At 45.1% G+C, this 27,468-nt stretch overlaps 1 protein-coding gene across 1 annotated transcript in view; it reads right to left on the minus strand.

Moving 5' to 3' along the window:
• The window catches only part of GADL1 (glutamate decarboxylase like 1), a 130,186-nt gene that overhangs the window by 60,510 nt on the left and 42,208 nt on the right, over positions 1-27,468 (minus strand). The window contains exons 10-14 of the mRNA XM_032784160.2: positions 25,579-25,643; positions 25,246-25,327; positions 15,190-15,389; positions 5,444-5,495; positions 2,127-2,216 (exon numbers count right to left, since the gene is read on the minus strand). Coding sequence (XP_032640051.1) covers positions 2,127-2,216; positions 5,444-5,495; positions 15,190-15,389; positions 25,246-25,327; positions 25,579-25,643 — 489 coding nt within the window. The remainder of the gene's footprint in view (positions 1-2,126; positions 2,217-5,443; positions 5,496-15,189; positions 15,390-25,245; positions 25,328-25,578; positions 25,644-27,468) is intronic.

Below are 27,468 nucleotides of genomic sequence, written 5' to 3' on the forward strand. Positions count from 1 at the left end.
AAGAAGGAACTGAGGAGCGGGCGGGCCGGCAGGGGTATATATCACCCGCCATAGCGGCGCCACTCTAGGGGGCGACCTGCCGGCCCGCTTGAGTTGCTAGGGTAAAAGTTTCCGACGAACGTGCACGCGCGGCGCGTACACCTACTGGAATGGATATGAGCAAGCACTCGAAGAAGAACTTTCAGCTATATTCTTTTCTGCTTCTCTCTCACTGTGAGTCCCTGTTGCACTTTGTGTCCCACATTTGCCACCCTCCCCTCCAGTGTTGGGGATGGAGAAATAAAATAACCACAGAGCTCCCCCTTGGATTATTGGGAAGACGAAGGAAAACACTCTTCCCTTCCTTTGTACAGAAACTCCCTTTCTTCCTTCAAATCCTTTCCTACAACCTACCTTCTACTGGGATGCAGAGTCCCATGCCAACCTTATAAAAAGCTAACTTAACAAAGCTAACAGAATGGGATACGTTGTGGTACACCGTTACCTCGATATAACACCACCCAATATAACACGAATTCGGATATAATGTGGTAAAGCAGTGCTCCAGGGGGGGTAGCACTGTGCACTCCAGCAGATCAAAGCAAGTTCAATATAACACGGTTTCACTTAAATGTGGTAAGATTTTTTTGATCCCAAGGACAGTATTATACTGAGGTAGAGGTGTATTTACATCACAGCCCTGATAGGTGGTGCGTGGAGCTGCACTGCTCCAGGGGCACCACTGGGGAGACTCAGAAAGGCATTCTCTGTGTGCGGTAAGGTGCTCCCTCTATTCCATCTCTACCCCCCTTCCCTCCTCCTAGTGCACCCGCCCTTCCACATAAGTGGGCACAGAGAAAGGTGGGCGGCCATCACCTCCCCTCTTCTATGCTCCTCCCTGCCCCGTTTTCAGAGTCTTGCTCCCTGAGGGGCACAGGCACTGTTACAGTGAGAGGCCATTGACAGTTGTGTATGGAGGGGAGAGGAAGCATCTTGCAATAAGGGGTTCTCATGATCTGACCCAACACGTGCGGCATCTTGCGATATGGAATATGGAAACCTCTCTTTCTTCCCCCACCCTGCTTGGGGCCATAGAGCACCTAATATACTTTATAAGCTTCTTGGAGCAGGGGCCATGGGCCAGATCCTCAGCTGATGTAAAACAGCATAGCTCTGTTGCAGTCAATGGAGCTCTGCTGACTTACACTAGCTGAGTATCTGACCTATTTTTGCTTATGGGGCTTGTATAAGTGTTAAGTAATATTTTATTGTAAAAGAGTATTTAGGGGAGGGAAGATCTCATCCCCGAAGACAGAAGTATCCTGCTTTAATTCAAAGGGGGTCTTTTTGTGTTGTGAGCACAATTGGGAGAAAAGAATTGGGCTCTGCAGAAAAGATTTCCTAGCTGTGTCTAGGATTTATATATCCTCACTCCACCTCACATTTCTACTGCCTAGTTAAAGTGTGTTAAAAGGAAAACCAGAACAAGCCATCCACCAACAATCGGCTTGGCTCACTTTGTTTCAGAGTTTCTTATTCAATAATACACAAATATCACAGTTTTCATTACTTTTCTAATTAATCTTAACTGTAGGCTCCTCTGTAGTTAATTTACTCTGATCAAAGAATTTAGTCCATTTTCAAAATGTTAGTAATTTTCTATAAGAGTGACAAAAAGTTACCAAACGTTCACCATTAATTTTTTCTAGTCCTACTTCCTTTTATGGGTTGCTTAATATCAGAAATGTATTCTTAAACACTTCTTCCCTTACATTATCCACTGATAATGCAAGACAAGTCCCAAGGACAATGTTAAGTGTATGAAATAGGTAATGAATGCTCTGTCTAGACAACAGATACAGACAATACTGTTTCTCTTCTCTCCACTCCATCATCCGCTAACAATTTTGATAGTAAACTGAATACTTGCATAATGTCTGCTTTTGTTACATTAAGAAGAAAAACTTAATTAGCTTTGTCTAAATAGAGAGCATAATAAACTTAGAAATCCTAGTATCATCTATCTACAGATTAAATAACATTCTATTGATGGGTTAATGGTGGGCACATCCAGGAGCTATTTCTCCTTCTTCCCTGGCAGAAGGGATAATCATAATAAACCAGTAAGCCACACATGTACTTCTCACCTGATGGAGCTTCTCCCAGAACTCAGGTCCTTCCTCTGTTTTTCTTAAGCTTGATGGAATGTACCAAAAGCAAATGTTCGCATACTCTGGCTGAGTAAGAGAAAAAATGATTGCTTATTTCTCTCTCACTTATGTCACATCATATTCGCAAGAGCAGGTCAAAAAGTTCTATTATATTTCTGTGAAAATTTTCAGCTAAAATGTTTGAGTTTTAGAAATGTTTCATAAAAAAAAACAACAATCCACCAAACAAAAAAACACATCACTCATCGGATTGAAGGAGCTTTTGTTTAGTTGCCATAGTAAAAACCCCAAATGCTTTTATATTTTTTCACCCCCCTTACTCCTGTACAATGCCTGTGCCGACCCCTGCTTTCCCCCCACCCTCCCACTGGATGGGAAGGCCAGTCTTTAAGTTTTCTCACACACACACACACACACCCCTTTCTTTTCCAGTGGGATAAAGGAGGAGGGAAGGGAAGCAGAGAGAAGGTGGGCATTTTAGCACAATTTCAAAATTAAAACTTATATTTTGATTTTTCCTTAATTTTTCATTTCAAGGGGAAAAAAATTGAAATTTCATCAATAATAATACAAAAAAACCAGAAAAATTTGGTTTCAGAAAATCCTATTATTCATTTTAAAAAACCCTTATAATGGCAATTTTTTTGACCGCCTGGTACTCATACGGTATAATGATGGACCTGAGGCCAGGATTCCATGCCTTTAAGAAGAGTCCCACACTTCTTGGAGTGATGTACATGTCCTGTCCAGGAGATATTCTCTCAAAATTTCTGAACATGACTGGAACAAACAAAGACTCCACTTCTCCACCCGACTCCTGAGTATCTCTCTTAGGTTTTATGCTCAATTCAGAGCTTGTTTTTGTTGAGAGACTCACAACAATGACCATTCACGGTTGGTTAAAATTAGGACACTTCATACTTATGAGGATTCTGTGTGTAGGATTCACAAATTTTCCCAATAGGCACCTACAGATTCTGTCCAGGTTTTTTTGGGACAAATGATGAACACATAGCACCATCTAGATAAACAGTTAATGCATCCCAGTCCTATTTAAACTTCCCAAAAAAACTACACCGTCTTAATGGTGACCTGCCATGTCTTTGCAATTCAGAGCTCTACTTATATGGGGCAAAGGATAGAGAGGATTAGAACATACCTCCCCACTACTAAACCCTACTATACCCACTGATGCTGGCTGAAAAAGAAGGAACAAATGTTGAAATAGGGACAAAAATAGCTAGATCACACCATCATTTACCCCAATGCAAACACTGCTGGTAGTCCCAGACCTCCTCCCAAGCGAAAGCAGACTACCTAGACCATGCCAAATTCTTTCATGAAAGGGCACTGGGAACTATTTATATTCACTGCTTCACTTTAAACTGCATTTAACACATTCTTTGATCAGCAAGGAGAATATTACCATTATCAGCAGGAAGAGATCAGCAGACTTGCCACCTGCTGCCAAAGAATGAAATGAAGTTCAGCTCTAAAAGTCCCATATTTCTCTAATAAGAATAAATCAAGCCCCGGACATATAGTAGTTTCCTCATGAGCTGAAGCGCTAGCTGACTAATATGGGGTTTCAATCTCAGTTCTGTTTCAGGGCAGGGGTGCATGCAGTCAGTGGCTTATCTTCCCTTCATCAGATGCAGCAAGCCTCAGTTTCCCTTCATTCACTGGGTAGGTTAACCCTCTAGCTATGTGAGGAAAACTCTACCTTTTCCAGAGTCAACAGAAGTCCAAGAAAAACTGGCTCCACTTAGCCATTTTTCACATAGTTTCCAATCCCTCCCTCAGTGTCTGAACAATCTTATCCCTTCATGCAGCAAGAGAAGGCAAAGCTTTTCTCTCACATTCTCTAAAAGTCCCAGCCTGGGGCCTCTAAACAATAAGCAACTGCCCAATCCCACCATCAGGCTCTTTTGCCCCAGATAGTTTCCTTCATGGGCTTCCTTGCACAAACCTAAACCTTCATCCTCAGTGCAGGACTGACACTTCTGGGTCACTGGCAGCCTTTTCCCAAATGGGCAGCTTACCCCGCCTTAGGGTTCTTATTCTTCTGCAGGCCTCTTCCCATCTGTTCCTCCTTCCCACAGCCTCACCTATACTCCTGGCACCCCCTCACTGGAGGGGCTCATCAGCAGCTATGGCTGCTCTCTCCACGTTTTTCACTCTGTAGAGGACCCCACATTAAATCTGATCTCTTTCCTGAGCTATTTCACATCCCTGCCTTCCCTATCCCAGCACACATTGCTGCTGAGTTGTTTACAATTCCAACCAGTTGTTCTGGACTACAAATTCCAGGACACCTTGGCACTCAAACAGGCTTGAGACAAGCCACAAAACCTTCCCCAGAACCCCTTGTTACCCAGGATAATCTCCCCGCCAACCCCAGTGTGCCCTTTCCAAATTAGCAGAAGTTTACCAGGAAAAAATTATGTTTTCAGTTTCTTTCAGCTTCCACTCCAACCATGATAGTTAAAGCACAAGTATAAGCCCACATTTCAATTTTAAACAATTCACTTCTGTTTTTTTAATTCTCTTTCTACCCTTTTGCTCTTCACGTGTCTGCTGCCCCCTTCCTCCTCCTGCCCCTTTTTTCTCCCCTTATGCTTCCACCATCCTGTTACTCCCCATCTTCCTGTCTACTCTGCTCCTTCTCCCATTGCTGCTCCACCCACACCCACCCACCCACACACACTCTGAAGGTTCCTCTAAATAGACTCCCCTTCTCAATGTCCCCAGGTGCTGATCTCATTGGACAAATTGCTGAGCAGGGGCAGGAGCGGAGACCCCTGCTGCTCAGCACATTCTCTGCAAACAGGATCTTCATCAACTTACTTTGCCATGGAGTAAATTGGAAGGAAAAAACGTTATCAGCAGAGCTGGTTGAAAAGTGTCAGTTATTCTACACTGGAAATTTGGGAGTGCGGGGGAAACGGTGAAGGAGGTGGGGATTGTTTTATTTTATTTTTATTTTTTTTAAATGAAGAAGAGTGCACTCTCAGGACAGAAGTTTTAACTGAAAAATTCCAACCAGCTCTAGCAAGGGTGCTCCTTTTGCAACCCTACCCATTGCCATACATGGGATTACTCAAGCCATAGGTCCCAATGCCTACACAACCCCAGAAGCAAGGGAAATGGACAGACTGATTATGTGAAATATGGACAATATGATGTGGTTTAACACTTCTGTGCATCAGCAATTTACCAAGTTTATTTAAATAAGCACCCAAAATAGAGACTGGCATTTGACAAAAAATAAACTCAGTTCTATAGTCACCTACCTCCAACAGAAGCTGGAATCCTTCTCTTTTCTTAATTTCATCTACTAGGTATCTGTAAGTCAACATACAATGTTTATAAGATGAACAAAAATATAGGATATGCAGATAGCAAAAAATTGTCTTGAACATGTCTAGATTTCTTAATAGCAGAACTTTAAAATAGTTTCTACCTGCTGTGAAAATACAACAATTAATGGGATAACCAGCTCCTGAAAATAAGTAAAGACTGGAGCCAAGCGGTGAGTGACGGTGTAGACCAAATGCTGCCCGCTTTCTGTGGGAGCAGAAATCGGGCCTACCTGTATTAGAATTGTCTGCACGGATTCACCGATGTAGCTCCCTTTTCCAACACTGAGGGCTTGTTTACACTTAAAATGCTGCAGCCATGTAGCTGTTCTGCTGTAGTGCTTAGTGGAGACACTAACTGCATCGACAGTGTTGGTACTCCACCACCCCGAGAGGCAGTAGCTGTGCTGATGAGAGGTTTCCCATCGACATAGTGATGTCTACACTGGGAGTTAGGTCACTATAACTATGTTGCTCAGGGGTACGGATTTTCCACACCCTGGAACAATGTAGTTATACCAAGTAGCTAGTTATAAATTGCTAGTATAGTCAACGCCTGAGTTGTTCTCCACTAATAACTCACTTTCTGTTCCACAACTGAGAGCTTTGTGCTGCTATCTCATTTCACTTCACTGCCTACTTCTGACATTTCTCTCAACCTTGCCACTGCCCCCAATTCTTTGACTCTCTCCTATTCTTTAGCAGCATGCCCTGCTGCACGGGGCCTCTCTCTCAACAACTCCCAGTATCCTCACAGTTCCACTTTTACACAATATATGTCACTGATGCACAATAATCCCTGGGTATTCTCCAATAAGTGTGCACTAAAAGAAAATTTTCTTCTTTCACCAGCAGCAGAAACACAGTAATATAATAAGCGAAAATAGATCTGAACCAAAATCCTGGATCCAAAAAAAACTCAAATTACAGAAATATTTGTATCTTGACCCAATCGTTACAGTAGGCACAGATCTCTACAGAATTCTAAACCAAAAAGGGTGGATTTCACCCCACCTGATTTTCAGAAGACTTTGGGTGTGGATCCAAAGTTTGCAGTTCAGTTCCATCTCTAGTCAAAGATAGTAATTGGAGCTGTGTGTGGAAGACAAGTTCCATTTTGCAAAGGATTTCAAAGTTCAGCTTTGTTCCAAATTATAAGGAAAACATTTTAAAATTCTCCACAACGGAAAAAACAAAAAAAAAATTGTTTTAGGTCAATCAAAACATTTCATTTTGATGAAATCGAAACTTTGCAACATTGGCTGTTTTGTATTATAACACAACATCTAAAAAAAATTAAAACAAAGTAATTTAAAAACAAAAAAAAAATCTAAATATTTTGTTCCAAAAATGCTGAAATAGGACATCTCACTACCGTCTGAACTTTTTTCCACATTTTTCTTCTGAAATGAAACAGTGGTAAAATCAACTTGATTTTCCGACATGTTTGAATTTCAACAGAACTGCATATTCCAGTGCAATATGGTTCCATCAAAGTTCTTCCAACTGGCTCTGGGTGTAATGCATCAAGAGTAGAGATGGTCAAACTATTCATTGTGAACACTTTCTCCACATTTTGGCTTTTTTTCCTGTTTGTGAATTGTTCAGCATTTCAACTGTTATTCATAATTGTTCAAACTATTCAGGTTGAAATTTTTTTTGCATATGAGCTCTTTGAAAGTTGTTCACTGCCTGTATTTGTTATGCACTCTTACTGCTGTGCAAATAGTCACTTTAGCCACATAGGGCACAGAAACAATACTAACTGGACCAGCATAACTGTAATAAGGAGAGGGAGCGTGTGATCAAGTCACCCAGTATTTGATTTTCTGCGGGAAAGGGTAGGAGCAGCTGCTGAAGTTAGAAGGAGCAACCCTGGCAGGTTTAGGGAATGTTTAGGACATTTAAAACCCTTTTTGCCCTTAGGCCACTTGAGTCAGGCCTTGCCTGAGACATCACTGCTAGAAAATTTAAACTATTGGATTATTACAGGCTAGGATCGGATTTTAAATTACAACTGACAGCCCGAGCCTTGCTGCCCACGGCTGACAGCTGGAACCCTGTGCCTGGGGCTGAAGCAGTGGTGAGCTGGAGCCTGTTCGCACCAGTTCGCAAGAACTGGTTTTAAATTTAGAAGTCGACGTAGGACTGGTTATTAAAGGGACCAGCGATTGGGTAAACTCCGGTCCATGGGACCGTCCTGTCCCAGGCCCTTTAAATTGCCACCAGAGCTCCAATGCTGGAGCCCTGGGGTAGGACTGCGGGGCCCTGGGGGCTATTTAAAAAGTCCAGTGCTCCAGTTGTCTCTGTTGCCCTGGTCCTTTAAATAGCCACGGGAGCCCCTCCACTTCCCCAGGGCTCCCGTGGCTATTTAAAGGGCCGGGGCAGTAGAAGCAGGAGAGCCCCAGGCCCTTTAAATAGGCCTCAGAGCCCAAGGCTGCTGCTGCTGCTACCACAGGGGGGAGGGCTGGGTGGGGTGGCGGCAGCGGCAGCACTTACCTTACAGGGTGGACTGGGGCTGGCTCTGACTCCCTCAGCCACGTCCCCTCTGCCCTAGGCCCCGCCCCTTCTGAGGACCAGAGCTGGCCCCAGTGTACCAGTAAGTCACTGGACTTACTTTCACCCCGGTCTCAGGAGGGGGTGGTGGAGGGAACAAGGAGTGAGGGGGGCTTGATGGGTTGCGGGTTCTGAGCGTGGCAGTTGGGGGCAGGACGTAGGTTGGGTTGGGGTCGGATGTTGGGGGAGACGGGCACGTGGGGCTTGTATTCACCGCGTGATTCCCTGTTGGGTCTTCGGTGGCACTTCGGCAGCGGGTGGAGAGGCGTGTCTTCACTCGTTCTGGGTGAAGGACCCGCCGCCGAAATGCTGCCGAAAAAAACGGAGCGTGTTAAGACCACCCTCTCACCAAAGTGCCACCAAGGACCCGGTAGGGAATTGGTTATTAGGATTTTCGGAGCTCATCACTGGCTGAAGCATGTAACTTAGCTTCCCAGGGGCCTGTGGCGTGAGGTCCCAGGCAATTGCCTTGCTTGTCACCCCCTAATACTGGCTCTGTACTTGCAACCTCCTAAATCTGTTCTGACACTAGGTTGATTGGTCTACAAAGTCTGTTTAATGTTACACAAGTTACCATCTCTAGCTTATGTACACACAACATCACAAAGAGTACAATTTTTAAAAAAAATCCAAAAATGATAATCATTACAAAGCATTAAAACGTAACCTCCTTCCTAATTTACAGCGTACACGAACTATTACTTCTAGTAAAGAGTACCAGTTTTTAAAAAATGCAGAAATGATCTTAAGTTGAAACAGCAATATTAATGGTAACAAGAACACGTGATATGCAGAAAGTACAGCAAATAGCATAGTGGTAGGTACAGCAGCACTCGCATTTATAATACCTGGAAAAAAATCTGACAGTTTGCATTGTATTAGATGAAAGGTTCTCTTCTTCACTGTGCGATCATGGAGTTGCTTCATTAACAGCAGTTCAGAGGGGTCAGTATCGGGCCGTTGCTCCAAGTATTGAAGGAAGAGGTTTCCTGCTGTTGCAGCATCGCAGTGAGAATTTTTTCCCATCAATTCTTTCTCAGCAGACTCTTCAACTGCATAGTCGCTGTCAGCATCTGGTACAGTCTGTAAGATTTTGGCACCATCCAGTAATGGATGGCCAGGGTAGCTAGCATCATTTTCAAGCCAAATCTGCAAGGTCATCTTCGTCAACTTCTGTGCAGTGAGGAAGTCTTATGGAGGAGATCCACACAAGCACTGGTCTCTTCTTCACCTGCCAATCCTGTTGTTGCAGCTGCCCGGTGACTGTTCTGAGTATCAGCAATAACTTCAGGCCACAGATTTTTCCTCAGTGTTTGTAAGGTTGACCTGGAGATGTCTTCCCATGCTTCTGCAACCCTGTATCTAGCATCCTCGATATTGATTTTTTTTCCAGCGCTGCAACATATTGCCTTTATTTTCAACTGCTTCATCAGACATTAGTAGTCAGTTAAGAAGATCCTGTTGATAGCATTGTTTTAGACTTTACAGCACATCTTGGTCCATAGGCTGCATAGAGAAGTTACGTTTGGAGGAAGAAAACTCCCCCAGAAGATCAGGTCATCTTGGGAGGTGAGCCCTCTGTCATCAGGGTGAGCGACTGCGTTGTCCAGCAGTAAGATAGCTTTCAATGGGATACTGTTTTTGTTCACATGAGCTCGCATGCTTGGAACAAAAGTTTTAAAAAACTCAATCATGAAACAAAACATTGTTCATCCATGTTTTTCCCTGTGATTTGTAGAGGACAGGCAAAGCATCCATTTTTGCATTTTTAAGTGCACGCGGATTCATTGCTTTACCAATGATAAATTAATGGGAGCTCGTACGTGCCACTAGCATTAGCACAGGCCAGGGCTGTCAAATGTTCTTTGCTCCATTTGTAACCAGGCGCAGATCTTTCCATTCTGGCAGCAAGTCCCATCACAGTTGTAAATCTGTTCCAGTGACAAGTTGTGCTCAGCTAAGATACTTGCCTTTTTTTTTTTTTTTTAAATAGTCAGAAATAACTCCAGAATCAGCAGACAGCTTTTCCCTGGTGACTGTTAGTTGTCGGATGTCATGACGCTTTTTAAACTGACCGAGCTAGCCCTGACTAGCAGAGAAACATGTGTCTCCTTCTAAACCTTGATGAAAGCCTTAAGCCTTCTCGCATAGTGAAGGACCACTAATAGGAATGCCTCTCTCTCTCGCCTGTATAAACCACAGATAAAGGGCTTCATCTAGACCAGCATCGTTCAGTTGCTTCATGGTCTTCCAGTATGCAGAGTTATTCATGCAATATTTAAGAATTTCCTCTGCATTGTGTTTGATGTCCAATATTGTGCTTTATCCAATGCCATAATTTTGGGTTATTTTTGCTAGTGATTCTTTTTTTAATTTTATTAATAATCTCTAGTTTAGCATCTAATCACAGCACTACGCATTTTTGCTTAGTAGTGTCAATAATTTGCAAGACTGAAAACATGGCATGTGAACACTATGATGGAGGTGATGTCAGTGTCCCATGATCCTACGTATGCGCGAGTGGTTCGGTTAATAAGAGCCGCAAAATGGAGGTTTGGATAAACTGGGTTCTGTGGTAATTATATGTTGCCATATTCACACAAAGTAATCACGTGACATTTGCATGCACAGCCCCAGCTGCAAAGGTTGCAGCCAAATCTTTGTCAGGCCTATTTAATTGCTTCTGAGGCTATGTCTACACTGTCACTTATGTTGGCATAACCTATGTCGCTCAGGGGTGTGAATAACCCACCCCCCTGAGCAACATTGGCGTGACTGAAGTTGAAGTATTTTAGTTCGACTTACCTGGCCGTCCTCACGGCGGCGAGTTGACTGGCGTGGCTCCCCCGTCGACGCTGCTTACTCCTCCTGCCGAGGTGGAGTATGGGCATCAATTCGCAGATCGATTTATCGCGTCCAGACGAGATGCAATAAATCGATCCCTGATGTATCAAACACTACCTGCCAATCCAGTGGGTAGTATAGACGTACTCTAAAAGCAGCTACATGACGGAGCTTACAGCGGCACTGCTGCATTGGTATAAGCTCTCTAGCGTAGCGATAGCCTGAGTAAAGGCACTAGGTAAGGGGTATTGTGCTGCCCTGGCTGTGAATGGAGCTGTTGCATACTCCCATCTGTCTTGTTTAACTGCACTGGCTCCAGGGCACTGGCCTGTAGTTTGGAGAACACTGTTCCCATGGCACTGTATTGTTGTTAATCGCTGCATCCCGTTCCACACACAGCAAAGTTCCATTCATCTAGCTACCTACTGCTTTTATTGAATGTACTTTATCTCCTGTTTGCTCTGTCAGCAACTGCAAATCAGTAATGCCAGCATGAGTCTGTGTGTGCAGTCAGCATGATCAGACCCCACCAAAGTCCTTTTGTCAGGATTCTGGCCAGGGTCTGAGAATACTTCAATAAATCTGTCCATTTGTTGTGATACTTAGGCATTTTTCTGCTTGTAACTGCTTTTACTGGTTATCGCCACATACAGTGAGCACAATAGAGGGAGGGAGAAATCTGTCAAAACACCAACTTTGGGCCCTGTGTACATGCCAGGAGAAAGTCCCAGTATGGGAACCACCAGCACAGCTACATTGTCACAGCCTGGCACTTTAGCAGAGATCCTGCAAAGTTTGTTTATCCAGGGACTCAATAAAGAATACCTTAGAGAGAATACGTTTTTCAAAGCAGAGCGTGGGGAGTTGCCGTGTTGTTTGTGGTTAACAAGACCTGCGCATGTGACTCATTACCCTTAGTGTATATCCATACAACCTGATTGCCATGACAAAGTGCTGATGCCAGCTCTGAATGCTGTATCTAACTACATGCTGCCGAGATCCTTCCATCCATCTTATCAAAACGAAGCCAGCATTGAATCTCTCTTTCAATGTCCATTTAGATCAGCAGTTACTGTTAGCATTATGGTTTGCCACCTGGCCACCGTGATCAACCACAGTAACGTTCAGGTTGACAAAGCTAAGCAAAGAATAAAAAAGATGCTTTACCATTATTGCACCAAGGATTAGACTGGTTTTATTATGGGATGGCTATGAGGCTAGTTGGCAAACTGGGCAAAGACCAACCATGCCTCTGGAGGAGATATTTTTGTGGACTCAAGTGGAACAAGTTTAGTGACCCTGACTACTGGCTAGATGATATTTTTCCATATCATAAAATTACAGCACCGAGCACAACAAACAATCTGCTCAGGAGAGGTCCTGAACTGGAATAGCCCGTGTTCCCTCATTCATTTAAAACAAAACTTCACACAAAAATACAACAACGCTTCCCTTTTTTGGATTATCTAAAATGAGATCACCTTGTTATTGAAAGATGTTAGCAATTTTAAAATGGTGTTAGCAATATAGTTAGCACTGCAAAATCTCTCTCTCACCCATGGCTAGCATTTTGTTTTTTGTTTTTTAACCATCCACTGAAACAAGATTAAAAATTGTGTATGACTGACTGACATCTGATGTTTCTCTGACCACTGTCCATGGCCAAAAAAGGCATCCACTAGAAAATCCATCATTCTCAATTTCTAATGTCCGGTCCATTTGGCACCAGTGATGTAATTTTCTCCCTACATCTTTCCATGATTGACAGTGGAACTGCATATTATTATCCCCTGACTGTGGAATTGCAAATGGAGCGGACTCCTAGCTCAACAACTTCATAACAGAGCAGAAAAAACAAATATTTCAAATTACCAACACCGCAGAAAATGAGGAGGAGCCAGTAGTGAATTAAGCTAGGTTTCAGGCGGAGGAGTGTCTTTAGAAAAGGAATCAGACAGAAGTGACACAAACTGTGGAAATAAGGGAATCAAATTCTTTGCACCAGGACTAAACGTAAAGAAAATAATCTCCAAAGTGATCAGTTGAGCACTCTATTCTAAGTATTTTAAAAGTAAGTCTCAAATAGCTCAGGAGTACTCTGATCTGATCTAAGCTAATGCTATGAAAACATTATTCACGTCTAAAAAAAAGGAAGAAATCAATGCAATGGCCAGTGGGCAGAGTTTGATGCATAGGGAGTACAGAATTGCAATCAGATTAAAAACCTTTGCAACTCTGCCTGGCAGTGGAAAAATTCTTGCCTTCAAATGGGAAGGTCAATGGACTAGCTCCAGAATTAAACCAGGTCATATTCAGGAACACTAAAATATCATCTCTGCGGCATCAAAACAAACCTTACTGTAACATAGCAAAAAAAAGGCTAAACAGCTGGTCATGTAGTTAAGAAATCTGGCTTCGTGCCCAGGGAAAGTGATGTCTCAGCTACCAAGTGCCTGTTCCCATGCAAAGTCAAAATAGCAAAGCAGCTACTGTACAGAATATCACTGCTCGCTGTTATCTGATTAAGGCAATTTCATTAAAAAACAAAACAAAAATAAAAACTCACACTGTCACTTAGAAACACCACCAGCTAAATCCCCAACTATCAAAGAGAGTATTGATCTCATCAATAATCTGTACATTCTCAGTCAGATGACCTGCGCAAGTGACCTTGATGTGGCTGAATCCGTCTACTGATAGCAGAAAGAACTGATGGGTTCTGTATACATATATCAACAGAGGGCCCTGAAGTGCACACAAGACTGCAATTTACTCAAAAGACTCTAGGGACATTTAAGCAGCAGAATCACGACAGTGGATTTAGTTTTTAATGAATTCCCTCTAGCACCACCTTTTTTCTTTATAATACATATATTTTTACAGAATTAATGTTTTAGCTTTTTCTTTACATGGAAGTGTTGAAGGGGAAATGTCCCTTTAACTTGCATCATTATAAATGCTAGGGTATTACTCTCTCTGCCATGGCATTTGGCATCAAATTAAAAATAAAATAGTAACATAGGGCTGATTAGTCTTATTAATATCTATTATTTGTATTTTGAAGCCAAGGAGTCCCAGTCATGGATCAGGACCGTACTGTGCTAGGCACTGTACAAAAAGAAAAGGATTTTTTTTAAACAAAATTATTTTAAAAGGTCAGTATCCATGCAAAATAACCCATATAAATAATTCTCTTCCCAGAGCCTCTGGCAACACCATCTTGGAAGTGCTCATTGAGGGAGAATTTTACACAGTGCACAATGAGCTCATGGAACTTACTGCTACAAGACAGAGCTCAAGAACTTAGTAGGGTTCAAACATAAAAAGGATTGAATATTTAGAAGGATAACAAGACCATGTGAAGATACACTATTAGAGAGGTTTTGAAGGGATGCTTCAAGGAAGAAGCCAACCTCTAATTAATGGGGTTTAGGAAGAAAAATTCCCTGTGGGCCAGGTATTCCATAAAATCCTGCTGTAGGGTTTCTTGCACGTTCCTCTGAGGCACACGATACAGGCCACCAATGAAGTATAGACTTGATGGAGCATTTGTGTGATCCATTATGGTAATCCCAACCTTCATTTCTAAATCCAGGTTCTGCACCTGACTCTCAAGAACATTATGGATCATGCTCAAACATATATTTTAAAAACAAAGCATTAATTTCAAATGCCTCTTAGAAGCATTTGCAAATACTAGAGTGGTGGGATTTCTTGGCTGCTGCAAGGACAGAAGCCACAGATGCTAACACACTTTAGAAAAACGATGGCATTCTACACATTAAAACCTTGCCTGCACCAGGGAGTTTTAGGGGAAGGGGAGGAAAACCAACTCTACCTACAGGTACTGCCACAAAATTGATGGCATAAAAGAGCCATAAAGGGGCTGCAGTGGCCCAAGGGAATTTCCCCAGCATACACAGTCTCTGGAATGGTAAATTCACCTCCAGCTGGATACAGCACAGAATCTGGCCCATTGTGTTTTGGCATTAATGAAAAACAGCTGAGTTCTTTCTAAATTAGATATCTGAAATAAGAAGCGCGTTCTTCACCGGACCACATCAGTTTCCAGAAGATCACCTTTAGGCCTAATACAGATTGATGGTACCCCATTAAATTGGACCCTGAACTTCATTTTATTCCTAATTTATCAATTATTATTAGATTATTTTAACGTTACAAAGGTTTAACTGGTTTCAGGATAGACAGTGTGCTGTGACATTGTTATGGAAGCTTCAGTCAATTAAAACAACAAAAAAAAAAAAATTGAGATCAGGTACCTAGCTAAGGCAAGGGCTCTGTTTACTCGTTCCTCAAGTCCTGTAGTTCCCAATGCTTTCCACGTCATCCAGAATTTAAATGCATCTGGTCGTCTGCTACACTGGATAGACTTGTCTCCTGTGTCGTAGCTGACATCATAGAACTTGTCCTGCTGGAAAAGGTAGGAGGCCTTGGCAGAGTAGCATTTCTTAAGCAGGTCCTATTTTAAAATAAAATAAAAGCTTAGACTGCTGCTGTGCATTTAAAAAAAACTTTGAATTTTATAAGCAATATTATAAGTAGGAAATTAACTTGCATTATTTTCTTTGTGCCAGACTTTTACTGAAAAAAAACATGGAATGAACCCAAGCATGGAGGACGCATGCAAGGTCCTTCTTATTACTTAAGAACACTGGATGAAACCCTGGCCCCATGAAGCCAATCGGAGTTTTGTCATTGATCCCAATGAGACCAGTATTTCACCCCATATTGCCAATGATGAGTTGTGGGCTGTGGAAGAGTTTTCTGTATCAGCCCTAAAGAGGCCATGGGAGCAGGTGAAAAGAAGAGCCACTGGATCTGCATTTACATTGAACTAGTTGCCCAACTATATAGAGTGTCGGCCTGCTGCTACCATAGATTGGAAGAGCAGTCACAGAGGAGGTGCTTTGCAGCCACGGGTGCTGGAACAATTTGTATAGTGGGGTGCTGAGAGCCATTGATCCAAACTGTAAACCCTGAATAGGATGGAAACCACTTCAAGTCAGAGGATGCGGCAGCACCCCTAGAAGCCCTAGTTCCAGCACCTATGTGGCCTGCCTGTGGGTAAAGGGGTAGCTGAATTCAATCTGGCCTGCTCCAAAAGAGTTCCTTACGTATAGTCCAATTACTTGGGGCTTCTGAGGTAGGGTGGATTTCACCCCAAATTTCAGATTTCCCCACCCCAAAACACTGGACAACCTCTAACGATTTAAGCATAGATTACTCATTTGGTACAATAAAAATACACCAAGCAGAGTATCAATACAGCACCATTTTTAGTCTCCTAAGAGATTTCTGTCACTCTTCACATTTAAAAGTAGCATGCAGGAAATTATTTTATTGCTTCATAATTACAGTTTTGAAATGAAAGCATTTTATGCAAAAATTCGCATGTTCTGACTCTCAAGACTAATTCAGTAGAGACTGTCCGAACAGAGATGAGTGGTGAAAAAGAAGCCACAATAAATGAGTTCTGTAAAGGGACTGGATGAAAAATGAAGCCACATCATTCATACGAGGAGAGTGGGTTGTTGTAGGATTATGGGGTACAAAATATGACAAAAGACACAAGCTTACAAATGGGGCGGTGGAGGAAATAAAGGCAGCATTAAAGAAGAGGAGAGTTGGAAGAAGGTAGGTCACAAGGTAGGAAGTAGGAGAAAAGGAGAGCTGTGATGCAGCAGGTACAGAGCTGAGCAGAACCTGGAAAATTCGGACAAGGGGTTTAAACCTAAAGTGCAATGAGACAAGATGCTAGTGAAATGTCTCGAGGAAGGGGTGCCATAGAGTAACAGGAGAAGATGATGATTTTAAAGGTAGAAATCTGGATGGCCAAAGACAGCAGAGATAGGGGTAAGCAGAAAGGAGAAGGTTGCAGCATTTGAGAAAGTGAGGGAAAGACGGTTACTCACCTTTGTAACTGTTGTTCTTCGAGATGTGTTGCTCATATCCATTCCAGTTAGGTGTGCGTGCCGCGTGCACGTTCGTCGGAAGACTTTTTACCCTAGCAACACTCGGCGGGTCAGCTGGGCGCCCCCTGGAGTGGCGCCGCTATGGCACCGGATATATATCCCAGCCGACCCGGCCACCCCTCAGTTCCTTCTTGCCGGCTACTCCGACAGTGGGGAAGGAGGGTGGGTTTGGAATGGATATGAGCAACACATCTTGAAGAACAACAGTTACAAAGGTGAGTAACCGTCTTTTCTTCTTCGAGTGATTGCTCATATCCATTCAGTTAGGTGATTCCAAGCCTTACCTAGACGGGGTCGAGTGCAGATAGTGGCAGCGTGCCAGAACACTAAGCAAAGCTGCATCATCTCTAGACTGTTGAACCAGAGCATAGCGAACAGAAAATGTGGACTAGATGACCAGGTCGCTGCACGACTATCTCACTGGATAGGCACTGGCCAGGAAGGGGTTGATAGGTACGCTGGGCTCTGGTAGAAGCGCTGCTGAATGGACCGAGGACATGACCAGGTCATAGATGTGGCATATGCATGCTTTTACGCAAAGGAGATCCTCTGAGGAGAAATGTAGACTTCTCCATCAGCGACTGCCACGAAAACTGGGGATTTCGAAGGGGCTTGTCCACATCGCTATAAGGCGCCCTTGACATCTAAGTGGCGTAAACTGCGCTCCCTCCGAATGTTGAGCTTCGGAAAGAAGAGGGAAGGAAGGTCCTGGTTGTAAGGAAGGCTGACACTAACCTTAGGAGGAATGCCAGATGGAGTCGCAACTGTACACTTGCCTTGTGAAGACAGTATCCGGGTCCACTGAATGCTCGAAGTTTGAGACCCTTCTGGTCGATGTAAGGCCACTAGGAAGACGTCTTCCTTGACAGTACAGGAGCGGCAAGCGCCAGTGTTAAATGGCAGATGCAAACTGTTAGGACTACAGTTGAGTCCAATGGGGATGCGATACTGGGGAGGTGCTCCACGCCTTAATAAAATCTAGTGACTAAGGGGGGGAAAACACAGAGTGGCCACTTGCTCCAGGATGGAATTCGAGATACCGCCAAGTGACACCCTCAGAGAAATATTCGCGCCGCTGCTAAGAGACCAACAGGTGTCCAAACAGGGGATCAGAGACTCAGAAGGCAGTACATTCCTGCGTAGACACAGCAGGAGAACGCTTCCACTGCCAGTACTGACCGATGGAGCTTTCGCTTTTAGAGAACATGCTAGACGCGGAACAGCGTAACTGCATTCTGTTCAGCATGCAGAGTCAGCTGGTAAGGGCCTGCAGTCCGTGTGAGCGAAGACTGCCGTGGGTCCTGGCGTTATGAGGTCTGGAAGAGTGGCGGGTGCTCGGGCTGTCTGCAGTTTGACATGTGGTACAGTTGTTCTGGGGCACGCTGTGCGCAATCAGATTATATGCGCTCTGTTCCCTGCGGGTTTATTCAGGACGCTGCGACAGAGGGAACGTGAGAGGCATAAACATGGGCGGTGCCTCCACGACATAAGAATGCGTCCGTGATTATCCCGGTAAGCTCGAAGGAGCAAGACGATTGATTTCCTGTTCGTGCAAGAGGCCGAACAGGCTGATGGGAAAAACCCACCGTCTGGAAGATGAAAGATAACTCTGGTCTATCGACCATTACGACAGAGGAAGGATCTGACTTCAGCTGATCCGCAGAGTGTTCCGAACCCTGGGAAAAAGGAGCCACCAGTGTCTATTGAGTGGTCTGCAGAAGTCCAGAGCAATGTCCTCTTGACAACAGGGAGAAAGAGCGAGTCCTCTCTGTTTGTAATAGATACATGGCCGTTGTTTGTCCTGTAATCACTGAGACAACAACACCGTGAAGATTTGTTGAATGCCTGCACGCAGGCAGACGCCTCAGCTCTCGGCGTTTATGGGAGCGTCGTTCCTGCGAAGACCAAAGCCCTGCGGTGCGAAGGTGACCGAGGTGAGCCCCCACGCAGAGAGGTTCCCTGATGAGCCAGTCGTCCAGATACGGAAACCATGTTACGTTTGCCGGCGAGGGTGCGTGCGACTGACGGCCATGCACTTGTAAAACACCCTGGGCTGTGGAGAGGCCAAGGGGGACAGGATTGAAGCTGCGGGACTGCTACAAAGCGAAGATACCTCCTTGTTGGACGGGAGAGCGTGTGGAATAACGTCCTTCATTTCGGAGGCGGCAATACCAGTCCTCCAGGATCCAAAGGATGGAATAAGCTCCAGGACCATGCAGAACTTCAACTTGACCATGAACTTGTTGAGGCCTCCAGGTCTAGAGCAGCTGAGGCCTCCCTGGACTGGGATCAGAAAAGTAGGTGGAGTCAAACCCTCTTTTCCCTCTGCCGGTTGACTCCTCTAGTGCTCCTGCGCGAGGAGAGACTGCACTCTTTAAGAAGGACTGCTGTCGTGAGAGGGCCCTGAAGAGGACTGCGGGGTGGGAAGCAGGGTTGAAACAAATTGGAGCAGTAGCCTTGTTTCACCGTGCGTAGACCCAGATATCTGAGGTCAATTGTGACCACGCCGGGAGGAAGTAGGAGAGAGGCTGGAGTAGGAGGAGAAGGATCTGTCTGAAACTGGTACGTCGTCCTCGTGCCGTACCTTCAAAAGTAGACTTGGCCCCGACGTGCTTTTGCGGGGCTGTGGTTTTGACCCCCTGGGGCCTGGACTGGCGTCTACGGCCCCCTGCCCGCGCCTTCTGTTGAAGTCTTGTCTGTGCCGGGGCACAAAGTACGGCCGGTGGGGTTTTGAGTCGGAAGGGCTGCGTTGGGATCACAGGCGTATGCATGCCAACAAGCGCATGATGACCCTTTTCCCTTTAAAACTCGTGCACTGGGGTTCGTCTTTTCAGGAAACAGGACCCTTCGCTCAATAAGCTACCTGGATGTATTTGGAGCGTCGGTGGCACGGCTTGAGACCTGGATGCACTGAGGATACGCGCTCATGTTATCCTGAGCGAGCTCTGCTAGCCGACTCGGACCGCATTCGAGGAGAAGCCTGAGGGAGAGTCTCTAGCCCCTTCTTCCCTTTTCAAATGGTAAGAAATATTCTGGCGAGGTCCTTGTGGGTAGTAGTTCTTAACTCTCACTGTGCACCCAGTGTTCGTTAGTTCGATACGGCTCAGGGACTGCTATGGCACGGGACGCAGAGGAGCCTGCTCGATCACCTTGTGGCCCAGTGTCTCATCCTGCCTCCTAAGATTTGGGGGCTGGTGCCGTTGGCCCATGGCGCTTCCCTTGTGGATCGATTGGACAACTAATGAAGGAAGAGAATAACATATAGTATTCGTACCCCCGGAGAGGTACCATATATTTCCTCTCAACTCCCTTCGCCGTAGGGGAATGGAGAGCTGGGCTGCCATAAGTGTCACATTAGCTGCATGGTCTTAGATGAAAGCAGAGCCACCTAGTGGGGGCATCGCCGACAGTGCTGACAACTGGTCCTCGCCTCTGGACTTTCCTCTACTGGGAGATCGATGTTGAGCGCTACCCTCCTTAGAGGTCCTGATGTGGGGCCTTCCTGAGTCTATCGGCGGGGGCCCTGATGATGAGGTCCCTGCCACCGCCTCATCTGGAGAGGAAGAGGATGACACGCCGGGGATGAGAGGGTCCTGAATGGCCTCTTGCTCATGGGTCAATCCTGCTCTAGCGGTACCGGGGAGCCTGGTGGATGGATCATCTGCTTCTCTGTCCCAGCTGGAGGGGGACGGCTAATGGTGGCTTCTGGCTCCCGATGCTCTGAGGGAGCGGAGCGGGTCTGGGCCAATGGAGCACCTTGGGCCTGATGGTACGCCCAGGGTGTCCAAAAGGACCGCTGTTGAGGTCCCGTGTCCTGAGACTGGACCTCCTGGAAGACCCCGGTAGGCGCCTCCGTATCTCGGTCCTGGTCGTAATAACTGTTCACGTGGGAGGACACCGACATCTGCCTGGATGGCCATGGAGGAGCAGAGAAACCTTGGGCTGAGGTTCCGACGGACCTCACTCCCCTTTTTAACGGGGACCAGTGCCGGTATTCAGATTGGTACCATGATTGAGACCAGGACCTGCGAGCAGTCCGGTTCCAGGTCGTCGACCGGGATCTCGAGTCCCTGCGGTGTGAGCGGCTTCGAGAGGTGAGGTGCCCGGATCGGTGCCAGGAACTAGAGCGGTGCCGCGAATAGTGAGGTGGAGAGCGTGAGTCCGACCGGTGCCCCGAGTCTGACCGGTGCCGTGTAGGAGAACAGTGCCGGGACTGCGAGCGGCGTCAAGAGCGGGAGCATTCTCTCGACCGGGAGCGCCTGTGGGATTGCGATCTTGAGCGGTGCCGGTCCGCTGAGCCGAGAGACGGTGGTCTAGTCAGGGTCGGCTTGCCCAGAGATTGGATTACCCACACCGACGGTGCCGGGGGTAGGGGCAGTGCTGAATCCGTTAGGGCGATTAAGTCTCTCGCCGCCAAAAATGCCTCTGGCGTGGATGGCATGGTGAGCTCTACTGCGGTACACGCCGGGGAGCTATGAGGCGCCGGACTTGATGGCCCTCGTGGGACCAGAATCAACGGTACCGATTTAGTCGGTGCCACGGCGGCTATCGGCACCGGGCGGTCCGATCTGGGCGCACTCTCTGGCTGCGGCGTGGGCGTTGCCAAAGCAGCAGGAGTCTCGGCCTTCTTCGACCTCGGAGAAAGGGAGCGACGCGGAGCCGACTTCGGTGCCGGTGACGGCCAGTGCCGAGAGTCTTTAGGCGTACCGGTGCGATCCGGTGCCATAGGGGCGCTTCTGCTCACAGACTGACCGGCGCTCGGTGCCGAAGGTGGCGGTGTCAGGGCCACCTCCATGAGGAGCTGTTTCAGTCTGATGTCCCGCTCCTTTTTAGCTCGCGGCTTGAAAGCCTTGCAAATAGAGCACTTAGCTGTTAAGTGCGATTCTCCAAGGCACTTCAAACAGGAGTCGTGTGGGTCTCCTGTCGGCATCGGCCTGTGACAGGCCGAGCATGGTTTGAAGCCCGGTGAGCCGGGCATGAGCGCCAGCACCGGGTGCAGGGAAGGGGCTACGCCCCAAACCCCACTAACTAGTACAAAGCTAACTATACTAAGAACGTACAACTAATTCTAATATCTACGAGAACAACAACTATGTACAAAATAACAACGAGAAACTACGAGTAGCTAGGGAGGTGGAGGTCAGCTAAGCTGCGCTCCACTGTTCCAATGACTGACACGGGCGGTAAGAAGGAACTGAGGGGCGGTTGGGTCGGCAGGGGTATATATCTGGTGCCATAGAGGCGCCACTCCAGGGAGCGCCCAGCCAACCCGCTGAGTGTTGCTAGGGTAAAAAGTCTTCCGACGAACGTGCACGCGGCGCGCACACCTAACTGGAATGGATATGAGCAATCACTCGAAGAAGAATGGACAGATTTGATAAATACTGCAGAGGAAGAAGCAAGAGCCAGGATTTAGCAGGAAATGGAAAAGAAGTTGAAGATGGCCCTAAGGTGTGCACTTACATAACAAAGGAGGGTAGTAGAGTTGTCAATAATTGAGGGGGGTGGAACTAGTGGAGGATTTTGGCTGAACGAAACCATTCAATTAAGAATGTATGTAGAGTAAAAGTTTGGCTTCAGAATTTAATCTGGATTTGCCACTGTGTTTTTACGTGGCAGCCACATTGCATGTGTTCTAAGTAGATCATGAAGCCTATAAACATGAAACCTTGCTGCTCATGGAGAGAACACAGTCCATTTTTTAAATTTCAGTGTGGACTGACTGAAGGTATATTTCATATTTCATTTCTCTACATCTGTTGCAAGTTTGACTGTGAAATGGTACAAGGTGTCTGACAGAGACTTTTACGAAAAGTGTTATTTTTGCAACAGAATGCAGATTAAAACCTGTACATTCCAATGTACCACAGATAATTCTCTTGAACTGGTAATAAAATAGAAGAAAATATATCAAGACAAAATCCAAGGGATATAAAAGTGATATGAGTTACCTACTGGCATATGTAGAATAAAATCAGTTAGGAAAATGAGGGAATAATAAAAGGGAACAACATTCCTCATTTCAAGTCACTATGTCTTCCTCCTTCTCTCCTTGTTCCTTCAATTCCCCTTCAAACATTGGGCTATGGTCTTGATTGAGGGGCACAAAAAGGGAGAGCATTCAAGGGGGTGTGTGTGGGGACTGGACACTATCAATACCACTAGCTTCCCAGAGGGACCAGCAAATCACCAGTCCGTCTCACCTTCATAGCAGCCAGCAAAATTGACATTATAGGGAAGAAGCTCATGCCATCACCTTGGAAAGAGTGGTACCATGGCTGCTCTCCCTTTACACTCCTCAGAATGGTAAGGCTCCTCCTCCATACCCACAAGTTGGAGCAGTGGGTGGAAAACCACAATTGGGCCCTACGCTGGCGAGATTTAAGAAAGCATTCTCTATCCTTTTAGGAGACTGGAAGTCATGGTGACAAAGGCAAGAAGATGGAGTCTCAAATCAAACAAAAGGTCAGACACTGAGCCTTTTCCAATCCCTAAAGTTTCTTACAGTCTTACGTTATTCTGAGTGGCCCCACACCTGCTACAGTAATCTGCCTGCACAGCCATTGCATCACATTAAGTCAGTTTTGAAAAGAAAGCTTGCTCTCATAGGTGGACATCTAAGTCAACTAGCAGAGCAGGTAGTGCTACAGCTTGAAAAAGAAGAAGTGGTATTAAAAAAAATGATGTGTTGTTTGGTTTGGCTCCTACAGACATAGTGTTTCAGCTGTGAGGGTGAGGCAGGGATGGACACGGAGTTATCAAAATATAACAGCTGCATTGCAGGGGACGTAAGGAAGCAGAACCTGCAGCAGAGCCAGTCTCCAGGCAATCTGAGGAGCGGAGCTGGCCTGTGGCAGGCTGCTTCCTTGGCGATAAGAGTCAGCAGACCTGCTCTTAAACCCAGCAGCAGAAGTTTGGTGGCTGCTCAAAGCATTCACCCATGACTGTGACAGCTCCGGGCTTAGAAACAGCCCTGCCCCTGCTTTGCCTCACTCCATGTAACCTGGCTCTGGCCCATGGCTCCAATTACTGACTTCTGGCTCCTGCTGTAGCCACCAGGGCTCACTCCTAATCTAACCACCAAGCACAATCACCCACATTCTACTCTCTGACAGAGCGCATCAGAAGATATTAGTTCCCCTCACGTCATTCTTTCCTATGGGAAATTATTATGTCTATCACAAAAAGACCTAACATTGTGTGTAATGTTACTGCAAGCCATGGAAGGTCACTTGACATATTGCTATAACCAGAACTGAACAGCTTCATAATTGAATATGTCAGACTGCAAACACAGCAAGTGTTTAAAAAGTAGTCCTATCTACTTGGAGTAAATGCTAATTCCTGGGAAGTTTACTCAGAAGAAGAGAGTGATGAATTCATGAGGGGAAAAAATGAAACTTATATCACTCTATCAGTGTATTCAATCAAAAACAGAAGAGCTATTGCCACCTATCGCTCCCCAGAAATACCGGTGAGCATCTCTTTTCCACCTACCTATCCTGCTGATGCACTAGTGCAATGTGCTGAAGTAACTCTGCTGAACACAGCACCTCCTGTCCATCTGTGACAGCACAAAGTAAGTCGTCCTTCAGCTGATTTTTATGCAGCACAGCATATCACTGGGACAGGCAGACAGAGAAGAAACCAAACCATATGGAAAATATGGAAGGGATGAAAGAAACATGCCAGCACAATGCAGTGAACAATGGGGAGAGGCAAAAGAGCAGTGGTTGTAAGTTGACCTAAAATTTAGTGCAAATGAAGGAAACATTTAGCCCTAACTGTTTCACAGAATCATAGACTATCAGGGTTGGAAGGGACCTCAGGAGGTCATCTAGCTCAACCCCCTGCTCAAAGCAGGACTAATCCCCAAACAGATTTTTATCCCAGATGCTCAAACCACTGAGCTATCCCTCCACCCCCAGTTTAATGAATGCCACCTAAAGACTAAATATTGCTCCCATCCAAATGGATGAGAGTTTTGCCATGGACTTTGATGGGAGCAAGATCAGTCTCCAAGTGCTTGAGAGCACTTCATCCTGCATCTGTGTGACTGAGCAGCTTACTTTATAATCGAAATCAAATAAGTTACAGAAACACCATGTGCAAAATTCAACCCTGGTATAACTCTGTTGAGTTTAGTGTCATGGGTGAATTTGGTCCCATATCATTTATTTGTCCTTTGTGACATTGTATACATTTTTTACAGCTCTATACTTTGCATTGGAGAGTGTAGTAAAAATAACTTGCAATTGCTTCCTAATTATGTCCACTTCCATAATACAGCAATGATATACCCCAATTTTAAGTTGCATTTAAAAAGATAACAGGACAACTTACAGAGTTGTCTTTCACCAGAAGACCACAGCACTGGATTCCTGCCATCAGCATTTTATGGGGATTCCAGGCAACAGAATCAGCCCTGGGGAATTAAGGAAAGAGGAAAAACAAATTACCTTATAATCATAGTAGTACATAGTGAAAAATGCCCATGTATAGTACAAATGCCTATAACAAATTTCTGAATTTCCTCCCCACTCCTCTATAAATTCTGTGGTCTCTTCAATTAAAAAAAACACTTTGGATATACAAACCCCAAAGAGATTCTTAAGCAGTGCCCCTTCCCAATTAACACCCTTCCTGGGCGTTCCCCTGAGCTGTTAAACTATTTACCTGTGAATGCCATGCAGAAGCTTACGATGCTTCCTTGACATCAAAGCTGAGCCACCCCAAGATGCCTGTTGAGATATTTACATAACCAAGACAATGTTACTTGTATATTCTAAGGTTCTATAAGTATTCCTACTGCCTTATCTTATAAAGCCTCAATAATCCATTTTAAGCTAAAGCAACACTCTGTTTTAAATGTGTGATCCTTGATCACGGTGCTTAACTGTACACTCAGTGACATCAATGCAACCATGTTGAAATCAAATCGGTTGCACTGGTGTCGAAGAGGGCCCAATTCTGCAAATCTCACTCACTCACTCTCTGTAGCACTTACAGGAGTAGTCCCATTGACCTCAATGATAATACTCTCTCAAGTAAAGGCTACTCTATGTAAGTTGCATAGTCAGGCCCAGAATTTGGACCACTGACTTTTACTATGGAATATAATGTTTGCAAGTATGTGACAGTAGCACCCAGGGTCTAGGGCGACCAGACAGCAAATATGAAAAATCGAGACGGGGGGGGGGGGAGTTAATAGGAGCCTATATAAGAAAAAGACCCCAAAATTAGGACTGTCCCTATAAAATCGGGACATCTGTTCACCCTACTAGGGTCTGATGTTGCATCACTGAAAATCAATGGAATTTTTAAACATGGATTCAATGTGAGCCGGATTGGACCCTAACTACCTAACTGCTGCAATGAATCTATAAGTCTGAGACATTAACGAAGAGTTTCCATGCAGCTATGCATGGAAAGGGAGATTGTGGGGGACGTGTCACATAATGTGCTCAAAGTCTTTTATAAGAAATTATTAGTAGTAAAAAAGAAAAGGGCTCAAATGTTGAAGGCACTGATGCTGCAAAGAGCTCCAGGCAAGCAGACCCCCATGATTGTGCAGAGCAGGGACTTAAGTAGGGATCCACCCAGGTACAGAACCCATTGCAGAACTGGGACCCAAGCATTTTAAAAACACATATGCAGAATGTTTGTGTTAAAACGTACCTGGCAGGGATCTCTGCAAAAGTTGGAAACATTTTTCCAGGAACTAAAAACTAACAAAATTTTGTGGAAAATTTCAGAAAGCCTCATAGAACGGTCCTATTAAAAGATTTTTTTTTCTGAATGGGTAATGCAAATAAAATGTTTTTATACATATTTATGAAGAAATTGGTATATAGTGGTATATACTGTTACTGACTGGAAGTTAGGCCAAAAGCCATGTGATAGAATTGGGTGGAATCTCAGTTCCCATCCCTGCACAGCTGTGGAATCACTGCTGTTCTGCTATACAAGGCTAGAAAGCAGAAAGACCATTTAGAAGGATTCCACAGCCCCCTTCATGTTGAAGAGCCAAGTGAAATGTTTCTCCACTTGACAAGAATGCACAGGGGATTGTGGGTGGACTAGAAGAGTAGTAGGGGTGTGATCAGTGGGTTATCAAATAATCTAGATTCATTAGCTAGGAATCCCACACAGGGGTGGGGCATACTGAGCCATGGCCACTACTAGAGCCCAAGGATGATGATTAGCTCCTGGGACTGAAGCCAACAGAGTGACTCTGATTCAAACCAGTGTAACTGACATCAGAATATGGCCCTGCTGTATAGAGCATTTACATCTACTCAGAGCATTTGATTTTAATTGTTCTTTATTTTTTCAAAATTATAAACACGCCCATATTAGGTGTTCTCTTGATAACCACCGGACTGCACAATGCATAAATCAGCATAGAACTGGGCTTTTAGCTTTCAAACACCGTTCTCAGTGTACATGGGGTTGCTGTTTCTTTTCAGAATTGCCTCTGATTACCATGACTCCTGAAGATTATTTCTGAATTACAAGTTCCTGTGTTTACTTGTTTTTTCTTTCTTATATTCATCATTGATCATA

The sequence above is a fragment of the Chelonoidis abingdonii genome, chromosome 2, assembly GCF_003597395.2.
Source record: "Chelonoidis abingdonii isolate Lonesome George chromosome 2, CheloAbing_2.0, whole genome shotgun sequence".
NCBI lineage: Eukaryota > Metazoa > Chordata > Testudines > Testudinidae > Chelonoidis > Chelonoidis abingdonii.